The 18,874-nt window shown below is 44.0% G+C and overlaps 1 protein-coding gene across 5 annotated transcripts in view; it reads right to left on the bottom strand.

The window, feature by feature from the left end:
• HGF (hepatocyte growth factor) overlaps nucleotides 1-18,874 on the bottom strand; it is a 64,356-nt gene that overhangs the window by 44,441 nt on the left and 1,041 nt on the right. For 4 of the 5 annotated variants that reach the window (XR_013231088.1, XM_077338021.1, XM_077338022.1 and 1 more), the window contains exons 2-3: nucleotides 7,694-7,856; nucleotides 1,652-1,764 (exon numbers count right to left, since the gene is read on the bottom strand). Coding sequence is in view for 4 of the 5 variants with exons in the window: in XM_077338021.1 (XP_077194136.1) it covers nucleotides 1,652-1,764; nucleotides 7,694-7,856 (276 nt within the window). In the remaining variant the exon portion in view is untranslated. Of the gene's footprint in view, nucleotides 1-1,651; nucleotides 1,765-7,693; nucleotides 7,857-13,498; nucleotides 18,873-18,874 lie in introns of those variants that run through there. The other variant, XM_077338023.1, reaches the window with a different exon arrangement.

Below are 18,874 nucleotides of genomic sequence, written 5' to 3'. Positions count from 1 at the left end.
CTTGTATTTTATCTTTTATAGTTTATTTAATCATTTTAAGACCTGTTCGGTTATGTAACCCCATGGCCTATTTTATTATTTTGTTAAAATTTTAAACCCTATTTTTATATGTCTTATACATGTTTTATGCCAATAAAAGGTGACTGACTGACTGACATTAGCAAATAGAGAGAAATTAATCCCATGCACTTTGTGTGTGTGTGTGTGTGGGGGGGGGTGCCCTGAGAAAAAGTCAAAGCATTTTTCTTTGTTATTATGTCTTTTGAGGGAATTAAAATGCAATATTTTTGGGAACAAGTAATTCTGTGCTTCTGGGGACAGCGAGGGATTTCAGCTTCTGTTTCTGAAGAATAGCTTGCAGAACTAAACAGGCTGAGCTCTTTTAGAAAGAGAGAGATTCCAAAGCAATTTGTGGCAATAGCATTTGTGTGTCTGCAGCCTGAATCCCAAAGGCCCACTGTGCAAGTCCTTGGTCTCACATTTATTAGACCCCCCCCCCAAAAAAAATGTATTTATGTATATATACCTCACCTTTTCCCCCATGGGGATCCAAAGATGTTAACAACATTATTTTCTAATCCCCCCAACAGCCCTGTGAAGTGTTAGGCTGAGAGTTCGTCACTAGCAGGCATCCATTGCCAAAGGGGAATTCAAACCTAGCCTTCCTAGAACCTATAAAATGCTAGCTCTCAGTCAAGCCTCATTTTGCCCTGGATGAAGGTGGGGTTTATTTTATTTTATTTCATTTCATTTCATTTTTATGTTGTCAAGTTGCAGCCAGATTACAGAGCCCTATATGGTTTTTAAAGCAAGAGATGTTACATGGTTTGCCGGGTCCCCCCTAGAGTAGTTGGAGTACCTGGAAAAAGAGAAAGACCCAGTCTCATCACCAGCATAGCACAGGGAATATCATCCCATGAGCAATTTCAGGCTGCTACCATAGAGTTTTTGCCCAAATACCAGAGCATTTTCTGGATGTCATTGTTGTGATGATGTCATTCTCTGTGCAATCCCAACCAGAAGCCAGCCAGCTTACTGGCAGTTGGAGGCCAGGCTCATGGGCAGAGCTCCCTGCTTCTACTGGGGGTGGGTCTGGCAAGCCTAGGTTTGCCATTGCTTGCCTTTGTGTAAGAACCCAGGTATTCCTTGGTGGCTGACTCTGCTTAGATTCCATAATCTGATGAGATCGGGCATGGGCTATTCAGGTCAAGACTTATTTCACCAATAAAATTTATTTTCAAATTACAGCTGTGTCAAAAATTAAGGTAATTACACATTCTAAAGCATACGATTTACAGGCAAACAAAATTCACCATCCCTACAGAATACAATGACAGGCAAATCAAATAGATTTTCTTCCCCATAGAGTCCTATTCAAATACAGTTGCCAACTCTAGATTGGGAAATTCATGGAGGATGTGATCTCAGTAGGGGAGGAATCTCAGCAGGTTATAATACCATAGAGTCTACCCCACAAAGCAGCAACTTTTTAACCAAGCTTTAGGCTGATTCTGCATTGAGCAGGGGGTTGGGCTAGATGGCCTGTATGATCCCTTCCAACTCAATTCTATGGTCTCTGTGACCTGGAGGTATAACTTTGGGAGATCTCCTGGAGACTGGCAATCCTACATTCAAAATTTAAGCAACTTACCTTTGTTTTCATAGAGGTCAAATGTGTTGTCTTGTTTGTGATGCACTCCATTTTCTAGGCCGGTGAAGGATAACCAATGGCAGCGTTTCACTACTTTATCAAATGCAAAGGCCCTGCACAAAAGCAAGACAAATGTGTGATAAGTCCCTAGATGGTTTAAGTTTATATGAGAAGAAAACAACTTCAGGCACTTGTGTGTGTGTGCTTCTTCTAGTAGTGGAAAGTGCTGTCAAGTCAGTGCCAACTTATGGCAACCCTTAGGGTTTTCAAGACAAGAGATGAACAGTGATTTGTCATTTCCTTCGTCTCCATATCAACTTCTTTGGTAGTCTCTCATGCAAATAATAATGGGAACCAACCCTGCATAACTCCTGAGGAGATCAGGTAAGCCTGGACCATTTAGGACAGGAAGAATAATATTATTTTAGAAGGAATAAAGCATAAACCCCAGCTGAATCTCGTGTAGGGCCTCTTTGTATCTGCCCTGTTGTTTCCTTGTTCAATTATGGACCGAGACCCCCGAATGGCCTGATCAGATATCATTGTCTGTCTATGGTAGGGAAAACAAAGCTCAACATTAGGCTTACTGGGATGAAAAACAAATATAAGAAACTCTACATCAGCCTTTCTCAACTTTTTTGCCATAGAGAACCCCCTGAAACATTCTTCAGGCTTTGAAAAACCCAAGAAATAGTGTGATCATGCCCACCCAGGACCCGACCCCTTCCCATCCCCTCGAGGCCCGTCATTGACCATTTTGAGAGCAGTGGGTGGGTCGACATAACCATATATAGTCATATCACCCAATAAATGTTTAACAAATTTAAAAAATAAATACAAAATTTTTAACTCCCAACCATTCAGGTAACTTTTCCAGGGCTGTCAAGAAACTGGGTGAGAAAGCCTGCCCTTGCATGATCTAATAGCACGTCACTAGTTACAAGCTATACTGAAAGGGGAAAAAACATTTCCAGAAAGATTCCTCTGGAGAAATCTATTGGCAGTGTTGTTTTGCCTGCATATGGTACAGAAATACAAGAGACCACATAAAGCAAAGGGGCTCTGGTGTGTGAAAACTGTGGTTGATCAGCTTAGGAAGAATCTTGGGATGTTCCTAGGCTCACATGCTTCTCTTCCTTCTTTCCCTCTTGCCAAGTTCAGAGACTTCCTGGTCTGAGAAAGTTCATGGTCAGGCTGAAAGTTCCAACCAGCCTGAAACAACTCACTATGATTTGTTCTCTTGCCTGTGATGGAGGACTGTGATGGAGGATTTTGTGCTGCTTCCACACAAGAATTTATCCTCATATGGAGAGCAGAATGCCCAGGATTAAAAGGAAATGTGCACATTGATGAAAGGGAGACCTCAAGCAACATGGAGAAATCTGATATTAGATATCAGTGAATTTAGATATTAGTGAATCTATAAAGGTAAAGGTAAAGGTATCCCCTGTGCATGTCTGACCCTTGGGGTGACGCCCTCTAGCATTTTCTTGGCAGACTCAATACGGGGTGGTTTGCCAGTGCCTTCCCCAGTCATTACCGTTTACCCCCCAGCAAGCTGGGTACTCATTTTACCGACCTCGGAAGGATGGAAGGCTGAGTCAACCTTGAGCCAGCTGCTGGGATTGAACTCCCAGCCTCATGGACAGAGCTTCAGACTGCAGTCTGCTGCCTTACCACTCTGTGCCACAAGAGGCTCTTAGTGAATCTATACCAACAGAGAAAAAAGAAGTGCTGCAAACAGAAACAGTGCTTCTGAGCACAGTGGACAACATACACATCTGCAGAGCCAAATTTCAAAAAGTGAACAACATCAAACAAAGAAGTACCACCAAGAAGACTTTTATCTAGCAAAAGCAAAAGCTGATCCCGAGCCTTCCATATGGCAAGACATAGCAAGAATGTCTGAAAAAGAAGCAGAGAAATGGAGAAAAGCTGCAAAAGAAGAGACTCAGTCTCTGATCAAGAACCGAAAATGGACACTTACAGAACTGCTTCAAAGAAGAAGACAGAAGGATACAAGTGGATCTTCAAAACCAAGCATGATGTAGAAGTGGGAATACAAAAATACAAAATCAGATTGGTTTCAAAAGCATGCAGAAGACTGCGATGAAATCTTCAAACCAGTGGTGAGACACACTTCAATAAGAATGCTCTTGCGCATAGAAGCAGCCACTAAGATGCATGTGGAAACAGAAAAGCCTGCTTTTGTACATGGAGTGGGGAAACTGAAGTAGAGCACTAAAGGAGTGAAGCAGGCTGCAAGATGCTGAAATGAGAAAGTTTATCAGATACTAACCAAGGAAGGATATGAGAAAGGCAAGGCAGTATATTGCTTGTGTTCAAGCTATCCTTAAAACTATTTTGCTCCCTTATATTTGGGAAACAGCCTCCTGGGATGAGACTGTCCAGGGACCTGTCCATCCAGTTCCACCCTGACTGGCCCTCCCCCTCCAGCTCCTACCCTCCTTGCCTGCTAGAAGCCTTGTGGCTGCAGCCTTCATTGTCGCCGATGAGGAGAGATGCAGCGGCAGAGCTTTGCGGCCTGCAGGTACGCTGCTGCAAGGAGGGAGCCGGGGGGGGGGGGAGTTTGGAACCTCCCTGCAGGCCACAAAGCCCTGTCACTTGCTGGCAGGTGGGGGCTTTCCACTCACCTTAGCCCGGGAAGCACTCTCACAGTGGCGAGAGTGCTTGCCAGGCCAAACGGAGCCTCCTGCGGCAGCATCGCCGGCAGGGAAGGGGGGTTTCCACTCCCTTTAGCCTGCTTTGTGGGCCAAAGGGAGCCGTGGACACCCTCTCATGCCCTCCTACCTGCCGCCCCTTTCAAAGCCCAATTTTTTTAATGGGCTTTGATACTAGTAAAGACAAATTGATTTACATTCTCTCACACTTTTTAAGGTTTTTTTTAACCACACCTTCATTAGCATTTGGCAGATCCAAATAAAATGCATTTTGCAGTCAGTTACCCTTCCTTTTTCCCTTGATACACTGATCAAAATAAATAACTGTATTTCAGAATACAGAACCAGATGTTGTTATACTGAGGAAGGCTTGAAGCAAATTCCATGCAACAATCTGGGGATTTAACCTCTTTCAAATTTCAGTAGAGTTCAGAAATATTTGAAAATATTTTGTCCAAAATTTCTTTGAAACATATACACAAGGGGAAGTAACTGAAATAAACTGAAAGGAAGCGTTTTGCTTTGGGCTCCTGTCCAATGGGAAGGATGTTCCTGGTTGCTGAGAGCTTAATTTATGAACTGTGATAGTTCTCATGGATGTCACTGGGAATTTCTATTCTGATTTCAGCGACAAGCCATGGGGAGCACCAGGGCTGTTCTGTATTCTAACTAATTAGGGATAGGAATAGAAAAGGATGATTTACACTGTCGACCATTAACTGCTTTGAAAACTTTCTCCTGTAGAATGACTGTAGTTCTCAGCACTCAGTGTCTCTACCCACAGCCACTAGTGTGTAAATCTAGATAGACTGGAAACATATTTAGTTGCAATTTTACTACAAATAATTCTAATTTCTAGCCCAGAAATCACCACATCCCTAGAAACTCCCCATCAGCTATTACATCCTCCCCAAAAAACCTCAGCCCTTGCAAAAAATGAATGTTGTTTGCTTCAGCATGACAACAGCAAGTGTCTAAATAGCCCATACCACAAGTAGCAATTATCTTCCATATCCAGTATCCATATTCTATATCCAACCAGGTACTCTTGGAGTAAAGAGTCCAAAGTATCCCTCCGTTGTGGACCCCAAGAATTGACTTATAATGATTCTGGTTCTGAACATTTTGATGATAAAATGTGACTGGAAGCCACTGATGAACTTATCCTCCATGAATTTATCTAATCACTTTTTAAAGCCATTGCTCAATTTATTTATTTATTTATTTATTTATTTATCATACTTATATACCGCCCTCCCCGGAGGCTCAGGGCGGTTTACATCATAACAGAGAACAATACATAAAACAGTCTGTAACATGTATAACTGATAACTAATAATTGTAACCAAAATAACAGCACAATATAACGGTATAACAATATAGTACTACAAACAGGTCCAGGGCTTATTGATGGGATTCTGAGGGGGGTGGTTTATTTATTGAATTCTGAGGGGGGGGTGGGGGGGGAGCAGGGGCCCTTGGTCGCTGTTGATTATGTCTGGTCTCAGCCAAATGCCTGGTGGAGGAGCTCCTTTTTGCAGGCCCTGCGGAACTGTTTAAGCTCCGTCAGGGCCCTGATCTCTTCTGGGAGCTCGTTCCACCAGGTAGGGGCCAGAACAGAGAATGCTCTGGCCCTGGTCGAGACCAGACGGACTTCTTTAGGGCCAGGGATCCTTAGCTGATTGGAGGCAGTAGAGCGTAGAGCTCTTTTGGGGGCATAGGCGGGGAGGCGGTCCCTCAGGTACACTGGGCCCTGACCGCGTATGGCCTTGAAGGTAATAACCAGAACCTTTAGTCTGATCCGGAATTCAACTGGTAACCATTGCAGCTGGTGGAGAATAGGCCGGATATGAGACCTCCACGGTGTTGCTGTGAGGATCCTGGCTGCTGCATTTTGAACCAGTTGTAGTTTCCGGGTCAGGGCTGAGGGCAGGCCTGCGTAGAGCGAGTTACAAAAGTCCAGTCTAGAGGTGACCGTCGCATGGATCACTGTGGCTAGATGTTCCGGGGCCAGGTAGGGCGCTAGTAGTTTGGCTTGGCGGAGATGGTAAAATGCCAGCCGCGCTACCTTTGTGATCTGGGCCTCCATTGTGAGGGAGGCGTCCAGAATCACGCCTAGGTTCCTGGCGGAGTAAGCCGTAGAGAGCTGCACGCCATCCAGGGTAGGCAGGCGCGCTTCATGGCACCAGGTTTACTTTCTTTGTAAGATGAACTTATATGAAGTTGCTTTATCAGTCCCTTTATCAGACCCTTGGTCCGTTGAGGTCAATTTTGGCTGCTCTGACTAGGAGCAACTCTCCAAGGGCTCCGTTCAGGATATTTTACATCACCAGCTAGTTGACTCATTCAACTGTGGAGATGCCAGGGATTCAACCTGGGACATTTTGCACGTCAAGCAGATGATCTACCTCCCCCTATCCCCTTCTTGCCCCCCCCCCACTACAAGAAATCCAGTTAATGATCACCACCAGCTCTCTAGATGCTCTCTTACATGCTTAGGAACGGAACAAAAATGGTGGCGGGGGAATTAGTAGTGCTAAAACTACAGGATCTCACATAGAAAACTTACTACACAAAAACAGTCACCTCTTTCCCCATTCATTACCCACCTTCAGAAAAGACAAACAGGACTGTATTTTAACTGCCTGATCTGAAAAGATTGTGGACACTTTAAAGAAGATTTTATTTTTCCTTTGACAATGAAGCTTTGCGGCCGCACTGCAATGCAGACTGCGCCATTAAAAAAAAATCATCAGAGCAGGAAATGGAAAGGGGAGGGCAGGTGCAAGGGCAGGACAACGCTAGTGAGACTGTCATGAGGGGTTGCCTCTGGTTGCTCACTGATGGGATGTGAGATAAAAAGTGGCCAAGCCTGGACAGCCTCAAGATGCAGGCAACGACACGTGGAGGGGGCTCTAAAACCCTCCAGGAATCAGAAGCTGTTCAGAGGCATACTCCTCATGTGGAAACAGTCTGAATTTAGAAAGATTGTGAGAGGAAGGGGAGGGAGGGATGAGCCAGTGCTTGGCTTTTGTGGCCCAGGGCAATGCCAATTGCCACTTTCAGGTCAAGAAGGAATTTTCCTCCAGGCTACATTGGCCCAGGAATCCTAGAGGGTTTTTTGCCTTTCTTTGGGCATAGAGCAGATGTCAGGTGGGGAATGGAGGAGAGGTAGCTCTGCAGGGGTTGGGACTTAGATGTTTCTGTATTTCATAAAGAAGACCCCTCAGTTGCTAAAACTGAGCCAAGCTTTCAAACACCACTAATTATGAGCATGCAACATGCAATTGAACCAGAGTTGCAGTCTCTCCTACACTATGTTGCTTCTGTAATACTAAAACCAAATTAAGACACTGCTTACTTGCAAGTGAACAAAAGTCCTTTACTTCTGCTACATCGCTTGGCACACTGTTCAGTGGTGTTTAGCAGCTTCGTCTTCACTTTCAGTGTCTTGTCTGTCCTCAGTAACATCATGTCAGCTGTCTTTCTGTAGTCATGAAGAACATTTCTTTTCCCCTTGCCTTCTGTGGAAGGAACCAACAGACAAATGGATGGATGAATGGATTCATTTATCCAAAAGAGAGGAAACTGATGTCATCTGAGAATGGACTTGCAAGCACATTATAATGGATAATGTGAAAGTGCTGCTTCCCCTTTGCAAACTTTTGGTAATGGAGATGAGGGGGGTAGAAGGGTACCATGGCAGCACATACTAGAGTACACTGTATGTACTACTGTTTCCTGGAAATTCTGCAAAGCTATGAAAACTTACTTGCAATAAATGAGCAGGCAGCTCATTTATTGCCATTAACAGAACTGATCCACAGAAATTGCCGCAATATGTTTAGAACTAGTAACCCTACTAAACAGAGATTGAGGATCAGACAGAAAGCTTGAGTCAGAGGTACTGAGAGAAGAAACAATAGAGAAAAGAGGGGTAGAGGAGCAGTGGATGAGGAAGAAATCATCACAGAAGATGTAGTTCTTTGACCACAGGCAGATTTTTATAGAGAACTTTAATTGTGAGGCTGAAGCACTAAGGACACGGGCCCAGAAGTGAATCCCACTATGTAACAACTGTCTTGTATCCAAGTCGGCCTACTTGATTTGATCCCTTGGTATCTCATGTTGTATGATTCTGCTCTAACTTATACAGGATTTGTTGGGGGGAAATTGTCCAGGGGCTCATGGTGGGTCTTGGTTGCCCAAGGGTTTGTTACTTTGATTATTTTGCATTATGATCTTGTTGCAAAGAAAAGTAGACTTCACTTTCTCAACATAGCTATGAAAATCATGTTAATCTAGAAGAAGCTTGGAAAGTTCAGTGCCAGCAAAATGTCATGTTACTGCACTTGAAATGTACTCTGGTTTCTCCTGTTGCAATATTTCCTTCCTTCCTCTAAAGCAGTTGTCCCAGTAATAAACCAAAGAGTGTCAGAATCAGTCAGATTACAACAGGTTTCCTAGAAGAAGAAGAAAGTTAGATTCACTCCTCCCACTGTCTCTTCACTATGGGCAATTTTAAGATCAGCATCCACTGAGTAGTGTTCCCAGTTCTGGATTGAAAAACACCTGGCAATTTTGGGGGATGGAGATTAGGGAGGGCAGGGTTTGGGGAGTGGAAGGGACCTCATCAGGGTAGGATGCCTTTGAGTTCACCCTCCAAAGCAGCCGTTATCTCCAGAGGGATTTATGTTGATCAGCCACCCTGAGCCGGTTTGCTGGATAGGGTGGTATATAAATTAAATACATTAATTGTAATAGATGGAGATCTCCAGGTGCAAGCTGGAGGTTGGCAAGCCTCTGAATAGAGATGGACAATTCATTTCAGATAAGCTTAAAAGTACCTGAATCAGTGCTGATTCGGATACTTTTCAGATGTATCCGAGTTGAATCGCCCATCCCCATAGGTCAAACTGTCCTAATAAGCCTTGTCTGAATTGCAATTCAGAGATTTCAGCAGTTTAAAATATAAAGGGACAGAAAGGAAACAAACTTTCTGGCTGTAGCTCATCTTTCCCACCATTTGCCCTGCTCCCTGAGAGACCAATGGCAGAAGCCCCCAAGGAGAAGCTTAGCCAGTCATTGCAATGCATTTTCCCAATGCAATTACAATGAGGTCTACAAAGCTTTTTGTAGACTTCAGCCAAATTAACAGGGGGGAGGGAGGCATGGGGAGGGGGCGGATGTTTCAGCCAATAGGGACAGCTGATTTGGGGGAAATGGCTCTTGACCAATCACAAAAGGTTGTTCTTTTTATAATCCTTCTGTTGGCAGAGGGCATAGAAGCAAGGGTCTGACTCCATTGCTTTGCTGAATCTGGTGGGAGAAGACTTCAGCTAGTTTGATTGAGGGGGGGGGGGAGAGTTTTCCTGATTTCCATTTCTCTTTTACTTTTTTTTTTGGGGGGGGGAGAGGGATGTATGGCCAAGTTCTGTTTTATTTAATTGTTGAAGGGAGTTGGATTTCCTGTTTTGGGGCATAAGGGGGGATTTAAGAAACTGGATTGTTTAAAAATAATAATAAATTTTGGGTTGACTGACTGGTCTCCAGTTTATTATTTTAGGTTCTATGTTGTGAACTGGTTTTTGTTTTTTTTTTATTTGTGTTCTCCCTTTTGGGTGGTGGCTTTGTGTTTCTTTGCAAAGGGACAGAAGACTTCAAACCTGCTGTGTTTGGTTCTGACTGGCGTGTTCTGGGTCTTTTTTCTATGGCCAGGGGAGTAGCTTTTTTTTCTAGCTTTGGCCTAGTTGTTGCCCTCCCAATTTTGGGTTTTCCTTTGAATTCCTAAGGTTTGGTTTTGTCAAGGGGTGCTGGTGGCTACTTAATCTGTAGCCAGTGCTTTTCCTGTGCTTGTGGTTTCAGGTTGAGAACAGCTTAGGTCAGGTGGGTGTTGTAAGTAGTTTATCTTTTTTTAATTTTTAAAATGGTTTTTTTAATCACATTTACTAAAATTTCAAGATACTGCTTCATTTTGTCCCCAAATACGCTATGGAGGACAATATCAAAAGAGAAAAGGTGACTTCAAAATTGGCTAGAGCTCTAATTGATTAAAAAAACCTAGCTGTGCATCTCCATTGAAAGACAGCTGTCCTTTTACGGGAATTTCAATTTAGTGGCATCACCCCAAGGGTCAGAAATGACCTGGTGCTTGCACAGGGGATACCTTTACCTTTACCTTTTTAAATTCTCAGAAGGGAGTGAGCTCCTGCATTTCCAAACAGAAAAACTTCTCCCAATAGATTTTGTGGTCAGAGAGAAGGTTAGTGAAGAGTGTTAAACTTTTTAAAAGGATTTGATCCCAGCTCAAGGTTAAGTTAGGTCATTAAAATGTAATCACTTTTCAGAAATAAAAAAAGAAAAGAAGTAGATACGGAAAACAAAATTTAAGGTGAGGATAGATTAGGCGTTCCTCAAAGGGGCAAATAACTTTTGGTTGGGAGGGTTCATAAAATAATTTCAGAGTTTGTCCAGACGGGTGGCAGTGCATATTATTCAGTGCATCTAACCTCCCCAGTACAGTTAGTGACAGTATGACCCGGTGTGACAATATGTGGGCCAGGAAGATAACACGGAGGGCCCATGGGGGGAAGGTCATGAAGAAGACTAGAGGGATGGAGGGGGAAAGCAAGGGGGAGTACTGAGGCCACCACCCCCCTGCACATATAACTGTTCCACTGGAAACCTTATTTCTCTGGCTATACCGGTAAAGAGTAAAGAGTCCTTAGAAGAGACCTGACATTGAGGCTACTGCTACTCCCTGTAAAGCTGGTGTGGTTGCTGGCATTGGACAGGGACCTACTGCTCAGGCAGTGGCTCTTGTGGCTATCATTACTAAGGTTTGATGCCAGATAGAGGAATTTCTAATCTGTTATTTAAGGTGAGCTTCAGGGGTATGAGCTATCCAGCTCTGGAGCTCACCCCAGGGACCAAGAGTTTTGTGGAGGAGCTGTTGAAAAGGTTGGATGCTCCGCCTACTACATCAGTTCCTTCAGGGTACAGCAGGTCCTCTGAGAAAGGACAGTGTGGGGAGATGTGGTGCAAGAGGGAGAGATGGTGGTGCACTCCCAGGGGCTGCCATCTCAACCCCTTCCCTCCTCTGCCATCTATTCCTGCCCTTCCTCTGGACTTGCTATATCTGCCCCAAGCACCTTACAGGACATGACTCAAGGGGCTCCCGCAGCTGCTGGTCAGTGTGGGGGTGCCCACACCTCCAAGATCTGGGAGCACTTCCAGTCTATAGAGGATCTATGCTTTGCAAAGTTCCAGCTCTGTAGGGCCCAGGCCAGTCTCAATGAATGGCCTCATGAACCACCTGAAGGAGCACCACCAGGCACTACATTGGGAGTGTGACAAATTACTCCTGGGCTGCTTAGATGCCTAGGTGGTCACCACCAGCCAGCAGGAGGGTGGGTTTTCTGTGACCAGAGGTCTCCCAGAGCATTAAGTCATGGAGCTGTAAACTGCTTTGAGACTCCTTTGGGTAGTGAAAAACGAGGTATAAAAACCAACTCTTCTTCTGCTTGCAGTCATTGGATCCCTGTTCTGGAGCAAGACCTCTCCTGTGGGGACTAGGAGGTTAGATTAGTTCTCCTGACAAAATGGCATTTTTAGAGGGTGGACTTTATGGTATATCATAACATCTGGGAGAAATTGAAGTCCCTCCCCAGACAATTTTCCATGGCAAAGCTGCCAATCCTGCCACTTCACCATGATGTGGTGAAGGACCAACTATACACACTTGGTTTCAGCCAAAAGACCAAGAAGTGAAGAAGGACCTATTCCGGCATCTTCTCTATGGACAATTATCATACCTCTAATGAGAGGAGATTGATGTCACCTCCACACTTGAAAGGAGACTGTGGGAGCATTATGGCAGGGTCTCAGTTAATTACTCTCAACATTCCACAATTTAGAACGTTACATCAGCCCATGAATCTCTGATTTTGACATACTATACTATGTCTCTCTCCCCCCGCAATTCAACACAAATAAATGGTTACCACGTAAACTAAGCGTGTAATTCCTGTTTAGTCCTTCCATCTGTTAAATATCTTCATTATGTGATATTCTAATATGCTGCTCATCCTCTCTATATATGCATGGACTGGTGAGCCAGTTTGGTGGTTAGGAATGTGGACTTCTAATCTGGCATGCTGGGTTTGATTCTGTGCTCCCCCACTTGCAGCCAGCTGGGTGACCTTGGGCTTGCCACGGCACTGATAAAACTGCTCTGATTGAGCAGTGATATCAGAGCTCTCTCAGCCTCACCTCCCTCACAGGGTGTCTGTTGTGGGGAGAGGAAAGGGAAGGCGACTATAAGCCACGTTGAGACTCCTTCTGGTAGAGAAAAGCAGCATATAAGAACCAACTCTTCTTCTACCTTTCATTTTAATTTATCTGAAGAAACATGCTTGCACACAAAAGCTTATACCCTGGATTAAACTTTGTTGGTTTTAAAGGCGCCACTGGACTCAAACCTTGTTCTAGGCAGTCACTAAGAAAGTGAAGAAAAATAAGATCTACTTTCTCTAGTCAGCCTGAAAGGAAAATGAACAGGAACGGATGGACAGACACACACAAACACCCCATCCCTGTTCAGGCTAACTAGAGAAAATAAGAGAGCTTGCTTTTATATATATAAAGAAACTGTATACCATTTCCAGATTTTTCTTGGAGCTCAGTAAAACTAAAGGTTTGCCAGAGGGAAAGGTTGCATCTTTCACATTAGTTGGTGGAGTGCCAATAGATATTTATCTACAGAAAGCCCTACTGAGTAGCCAGTAGTCATCAACTGAAGTAATTTTTTTATTAAGAAAAGAATTTCATTTGGTATTGGGTGTCTTGTTTCAAATAAAGGGTTGGGCCCTTAACAGTCACATAAAAAAGATGGCCACTCGTAGGCTATTAGCAGATGGATGAAACTTTACTGAGAACTTTTCTGCATGACCCCCCTCCTCATGCCCCATACGAGAGACAAAGCTATGGGGAAAATTTTATATTTTAATATTTGATTGGGTGTTTAATGCTTAATTTAAAGTTTATTTTGTACTTATGAAATCTATATGTATTTTACACCACTGTAATCCACCCTGAGTTTTCTAGGATAGGGTACAATATAAATTCCAAAATAAATACACCTATAGCAATACAGGGTTGGAATCACCTGGTGAATATTTCATTAATTGAAGTGTCAGCATTCTTGACAGATGAATGTCCAGTCTTTGCTGATAAACCTCACTCACCCTCTAAGTAGCTGGTTCCACTATCAAGTTCCACTATGGAGTTGCCCGCTTTGGAGGGAGACTTCCTACTCTGAACCTCCAAGCTCTCACTGCTGCTCCACAGAGCAGCAGAAGTGATGGAAGATATCAGCACCACACTGATATTGTGTCCCATGCAAGCCCAGAACTGATGCCACAGTGTCAGGGTGATGGTCTAGGATTCATCTAGAACCCTGTGGTGCATATTCTATCATGCATGGTCACTTCCTCCAAGCACCACTCCTGATCAGTTTACAAACCCCTGAAGCCTGGCAACAAGTCATTCTTAATATGGCTTTACCCAGGGGTTTGGATAAATCCTAGAGCATTGTCCTGATATAGTGATTTAACTCCTGAGTTCATGTGATGTTGCAGAGTTGACATGATGCTAAACATCTGGACTGTATTCCTCACATTTCTCAAAAGTTTCCAGAGCTTGGCTTGCAAAACTCTGCTTTGAATGTGTTCCAGTTTGTGTATATGATCCTTAAAGTATTGCACTCAGGAATGGACATAAGACTAATGTGCAATAGAGAGGAACTAGTACTTCTTGAGACTTGGATACCCTACCAGGTTTACATTATATAATCCAAAACACTCCCAGCACTAACAACATGGAGTTCAACATCAGCTGATTTTAATGGACACCAACCATGACAAAGATTACCAAGAACTGTCAACAGTTTGAACACTTCTGAAGCTGCCATTTGTTTTTCTCTCAAAAGCCCTAGCCACAGAAGTGAGTTAGAAACAAAGCAAAGATTTCATCTGGAGCCTGGCTTTCTCATTTAGAAGCATCTGCCTTCAGCAGGGATTACCAAGGCACCAGGCTGTGCCAGATAATGGCAGCAACAGACAACACCATTGCAAATCTTCTGTCTTACATGACATCTCCTTTTCATCTTCTTTCAGGAATAGGGTTATGTACTCCACTGCAGGATGATAGGATATCCTGCCAGGAAAGTTTGTTCCTCTGATGTGCAGTTAGAGCCTACAAAACAGCAGGCTTTCTGTTCTGAGGCTAGAGCTTACAGGGCTTCCTCCTAATAAAGAACTTTGCCCGTAATCTAGAATGCCTTCACAATAAGGATCACAGATATTCCCTTATGTGGGAGACACTGTGTCAAGGATTCTTGGCCTGAACTTCCTGGGTCCCCAAAGCTAGTGTGCACAAGAAAAAAATTCCTTGTAAAATATCTAGAATTTATTTAAATAATATTCAGAAATAATTTGATCTCTATGCAACACACCACTTAAAACCCCCACTTCAGAATTGATCTTTCAAGGGGGTTGGCAGAAAGCCCAAGAAACAGCTGAGTGATGGGGAGCAGCCTGTTTCCCATTGCTCAGCTGTATCAGGTTGTCTTCTGCAGTCTCTTTAAAGTGTTTGCAGCTTTTTCAGGGAACAAAAAGGTTTTTATACCCCACTTTTCACTACCCAAAAGAGTCTCAAAGTGGGGTTTCATGCACCTCAAGGATGGGAAACTGGAGCACTTGGACATATTTAAAATGTGCAGCCAAGATGTTCCAGGTGTATGTGGAGGTGGAGGAGCTGACAAACATCTTCCTTTCCTTTCTGCACAACAGACACCCAGTGAAGTAGGTGGCACTGAGGGATCTCTGACAGGACTACTCTGTGAAAACAGCTCTGTTCAGACTTTGACTAACCCAAGGTCACGCAGCTGGCTGCATGTGGAGGAGTGGGGAATCAAACCCAGCTCACCAGATTAGAGGCCACCACTCTTAAAAGTTTATGGAAGTTCATGATGGTAGACCCATCACAAACATCAGTTCACATCACAAATTGTGCAAAAATTGTGATAAATCTTGTTTCATGATTTGGTTCATGCCTACCCCTAGTCAGGAAGTGCGGTCAGCTCCTATCCCAGAAAAGGCATAGAGGAGAAAAGATGGCGTATTTGTGTGTGTGTGTGTGTGGGGGGGGTATCTTCGCATTATATCAGAGATTCAATTTAAAATTGAGTCAGCACTTGGGACACACATTTGGGCTGGCTTAAAATGTGTTACTATCTAGCATTTTGTTTATCTCACCTTCCTCCATGGAGCTTAGGGCTCTATACTTGATGGTGGAGTGGTTAAGAACAGCAATTCCTAATCTGGAGAACTGGGTTTGATTCCCCTTCCTCCACATGCAGCCAGTGGGGTGACCTTGGGCTAGTCACAGTTCTCTCAGAGCTCTTTTCACAGAGCAGTCCATCCCTGGAGGTCAGTTGGAAGTGGGGTTTCATGCACCTCAAGGGATGGGAAACTGGAACACTTGGACTTTTTAAAATGTGCAACCAAGATGTTCCAGGTGTATGTGGAGGTGGAATGTGCATGTTCCCCCCTCCCCCCAAAAAACTGTGCTGTTATGTAGAAGTTGCATTATGTTGACTCATGTGAAAAGAACCACATGAAAAGTGAGCATATTCCTCACAAATCCCATACCCTGAACCAGCAGATTCTCCATCCCTTGCCACAAGCTCTCCCTGCAGACTCTGTTACTCCTCTCTCCAAAGTGTTTACTACAGAGGAAGGAAATAACTCTCCAACACGCAGATCTGTTTGCTGACAATTCCTGTGAAGGTGTCAGTGTTCTGATATGAGCAGTGATGTACATGAGAATTACCAGAGTCAGGATGGGATTTGGAGTTCTCCCAGAATGATGGCTTTGGAAGGTAAACTCTACAGATCTAGGGATGGGCACAAACCAGCCCATGAACTAAAGTTCATGATGAATATTTGCCAGTTAACGGTTTGCAAATTGAAGTTTGTGGCAAGTCAATAAGTTCAGGGTGGTTCCTTGCAGTTCATGAATGGATATGTTTCCAGACTGTCCCCACTCAAACAAAATGTTTACCAAAGCAACTTCAAAGCATTATGTGTGTGTGGGGGGGGGGGGTGTAATTTCCTAGCCTTCGAAATACCAGTAGATTCCCTGAACATTTGATGTATATAGTTTGATCTTCAGAATCTGCACCTGACATTTCCTCCAAAAACAGTTTCCTGGATACATCTTTGATAGGCCATAACTCAGACCCCCAAAGTCCAATCTACACATCACTTGGAGGGCATGTAGAAGACCATAAGGGGGAAATCCCCTACAAGACTGATGTTTCTAACATGAACAGGGTCCATTCCTGAACATTCTAAACTTGCACCTGTAAAAATGACCACCTGTAATTACTCCAGAAAGCACTTTCTTGATGGCACCTTCTTAGGGGTACTGTAACTCACATCCCATAACTCCAAATACCATCAAACAGACCCCTGTCAGACTGGTGTCTCTAGCATGCCAGGGAGATGTTCTACCACATCACATCTGAACCTGACAGTTCATTCTTGATATAACTTTGCATGAGATTGGTTTCTGATTTTTCATTTCTCCTGAGATATCTTGCTGTAGAATTGATGGGAAATTTTATTCTACAATTAGGAGGACCTGTACTGACTTGCAGGGGGCATCTCTTTTCCCCCTCCTCCACTATTTCCTTCTTCTTTTCTCTAAAAGCCTCCATAGGCTTTCCCCCTTTTCTGGCTTTCTTTCCTTCCCATTCCCCGAAGCCAACCTACCTTTACCTGCCCCTGTCTTCAACTCTCTCTTTTTAGTTTTCCATTTTGGAAAACTAGGGCTAAGCTGGCAGCACTAGCTGCCAGATCAGGCCCAGCTTTGAAGCAGAGAAGACACAAGGGTTTGAGAGAGGCACCTCACTTTCTCCTGTACCCCCTCCCCACTCTATTTCCTCCCTCCCTTCTCCTGGGTGACCCCATAGACTCACTTTCTCCTGCTTTTTATTCCCTTTCACCCACTCACCAACCTATCTTTCATCTGCCCGCTGTCTTCAGAAATATTATTTGTTTAATTCATATCCTGATTTACTTCCTAAATGAGACTCAGAGCAGCTTACATTATTCTCCACTCCTGCATTTTAGTCTCAAAACAGCTCTGTAAGGCAGGTTATGCTGAAACTGTATAACTGGCCCCTGTTCACTCAGTGAGCTCCCAGAACAGAACCATGATTCATACTTGGGTCTCCCAGACCCTGGCTTGAAGCTCTAAGCACTACACCCCAATTGTTGCCTGACTGTGGCGTGATTCACAAGCAGAATATTGACCATGCTATGCAAGGGGGGCCCTCTCATGTCTCTGTTTTACAAGGGTGATCATCTGGAGTAGCTTCCCTTGCTACGTTTAAGAATTGGTGTCACCAATGTGTCTTTGAATGGTCATAAAAACTTTTAAGCAACCGCTGACAATTAAGATCAAGAATTACACTGCACATCAATCTATATTTAAAACAATACCTGGTATTATTCCCATTCCTTTTACAGTTTGAAAAGATTTACCTTCTAAACAAGGTAAACTTAAAGCAACTCTGAGTTGTTTGGAGTCAGCATGAGGTAAGGAAACTTTCCCTTTCTTAGCTGGGATAATCAGTGGATGGGTCATTACCATTGTGTATGCACAAGAGTAGAAACATACAAGGAAAAAAGAATGCTGCAGATCACACAAAATCACTACCCTCATAAGATTATCTTAATGACACAAAAACCCAAGAGAGTCAGGACCAGGGTTCTCGGACATGGTCCCCTTGGCAACCCACTGGCCACCAGTACTTCCCTTGGCACCCCCTGAGCTTGTCAGGAAGTGGATGGGGCCACTGTAAGGCAAGAGGACCAGTATGCAGGGCTTTCCTTAGCAAGTGCTTCCGTGCCCCCTTTCAGCTCCCCCCCCCCTCCCAGGGAGCTATTCCATTTGACTCTGCCTCCTGCACACACAAAAGTTAGAGATGCCTGCATTATTGGAAGAATGTTTCAGCAAGTTACTTGGTTGGTATCTGAGCTACACAGCTATAAAAATGACCTGGGGGTGGAGGAGCAAGCTCTAAGTCCGTCACACCCTCAAACCAATCCTATTTACAGTCCTATTTACTGTCAAACATGCATTCCTCTGTCTTCTTTGCATTTGTTTTCCCCATACTATGCCCCTCTTGTTTTATCTATTATTGTAAGCCAAGAAAAAAGGCCGGATAGCGACGTTTTAAAAAGCAACCAAATAAATGCCTATCTGCTCATAAACGGTCTTGTGTAGAATCCGTCTATCCCGCCACACGCAGCTCTGTCACCCGATGGTGAACTCCGGCGAAGAGAGGCAAAGCGAAAAAGAAGCGGACACTTTTGGGAGACCATCTTCTGCCCAATAAAGCCCGAAAAACAAGGACCGCCAGCAGAACCCCCCGCCCCGCACTGGCACCGGCGAACCTCCCAAAATAACAGCT

This window comes from Paroedura picta, chromosome 5, assembly GCF_049243985.1.
Source record: "Paroedura picta isolate Pp20150507F chromosome 5, Ppicta_v3.0, whole genome shotgun sequence".
Lineage (NCBI taxonomy): Eukaryota > Metazoa > Chordata > Lepidosauria > Squamata > Gekkonidae > Paroedura > Paroedura picta.
Note: the sequence above shows the minus strand (reverse complement) of the source record. Positions and strands in the feature narration are given on the sequence as shown.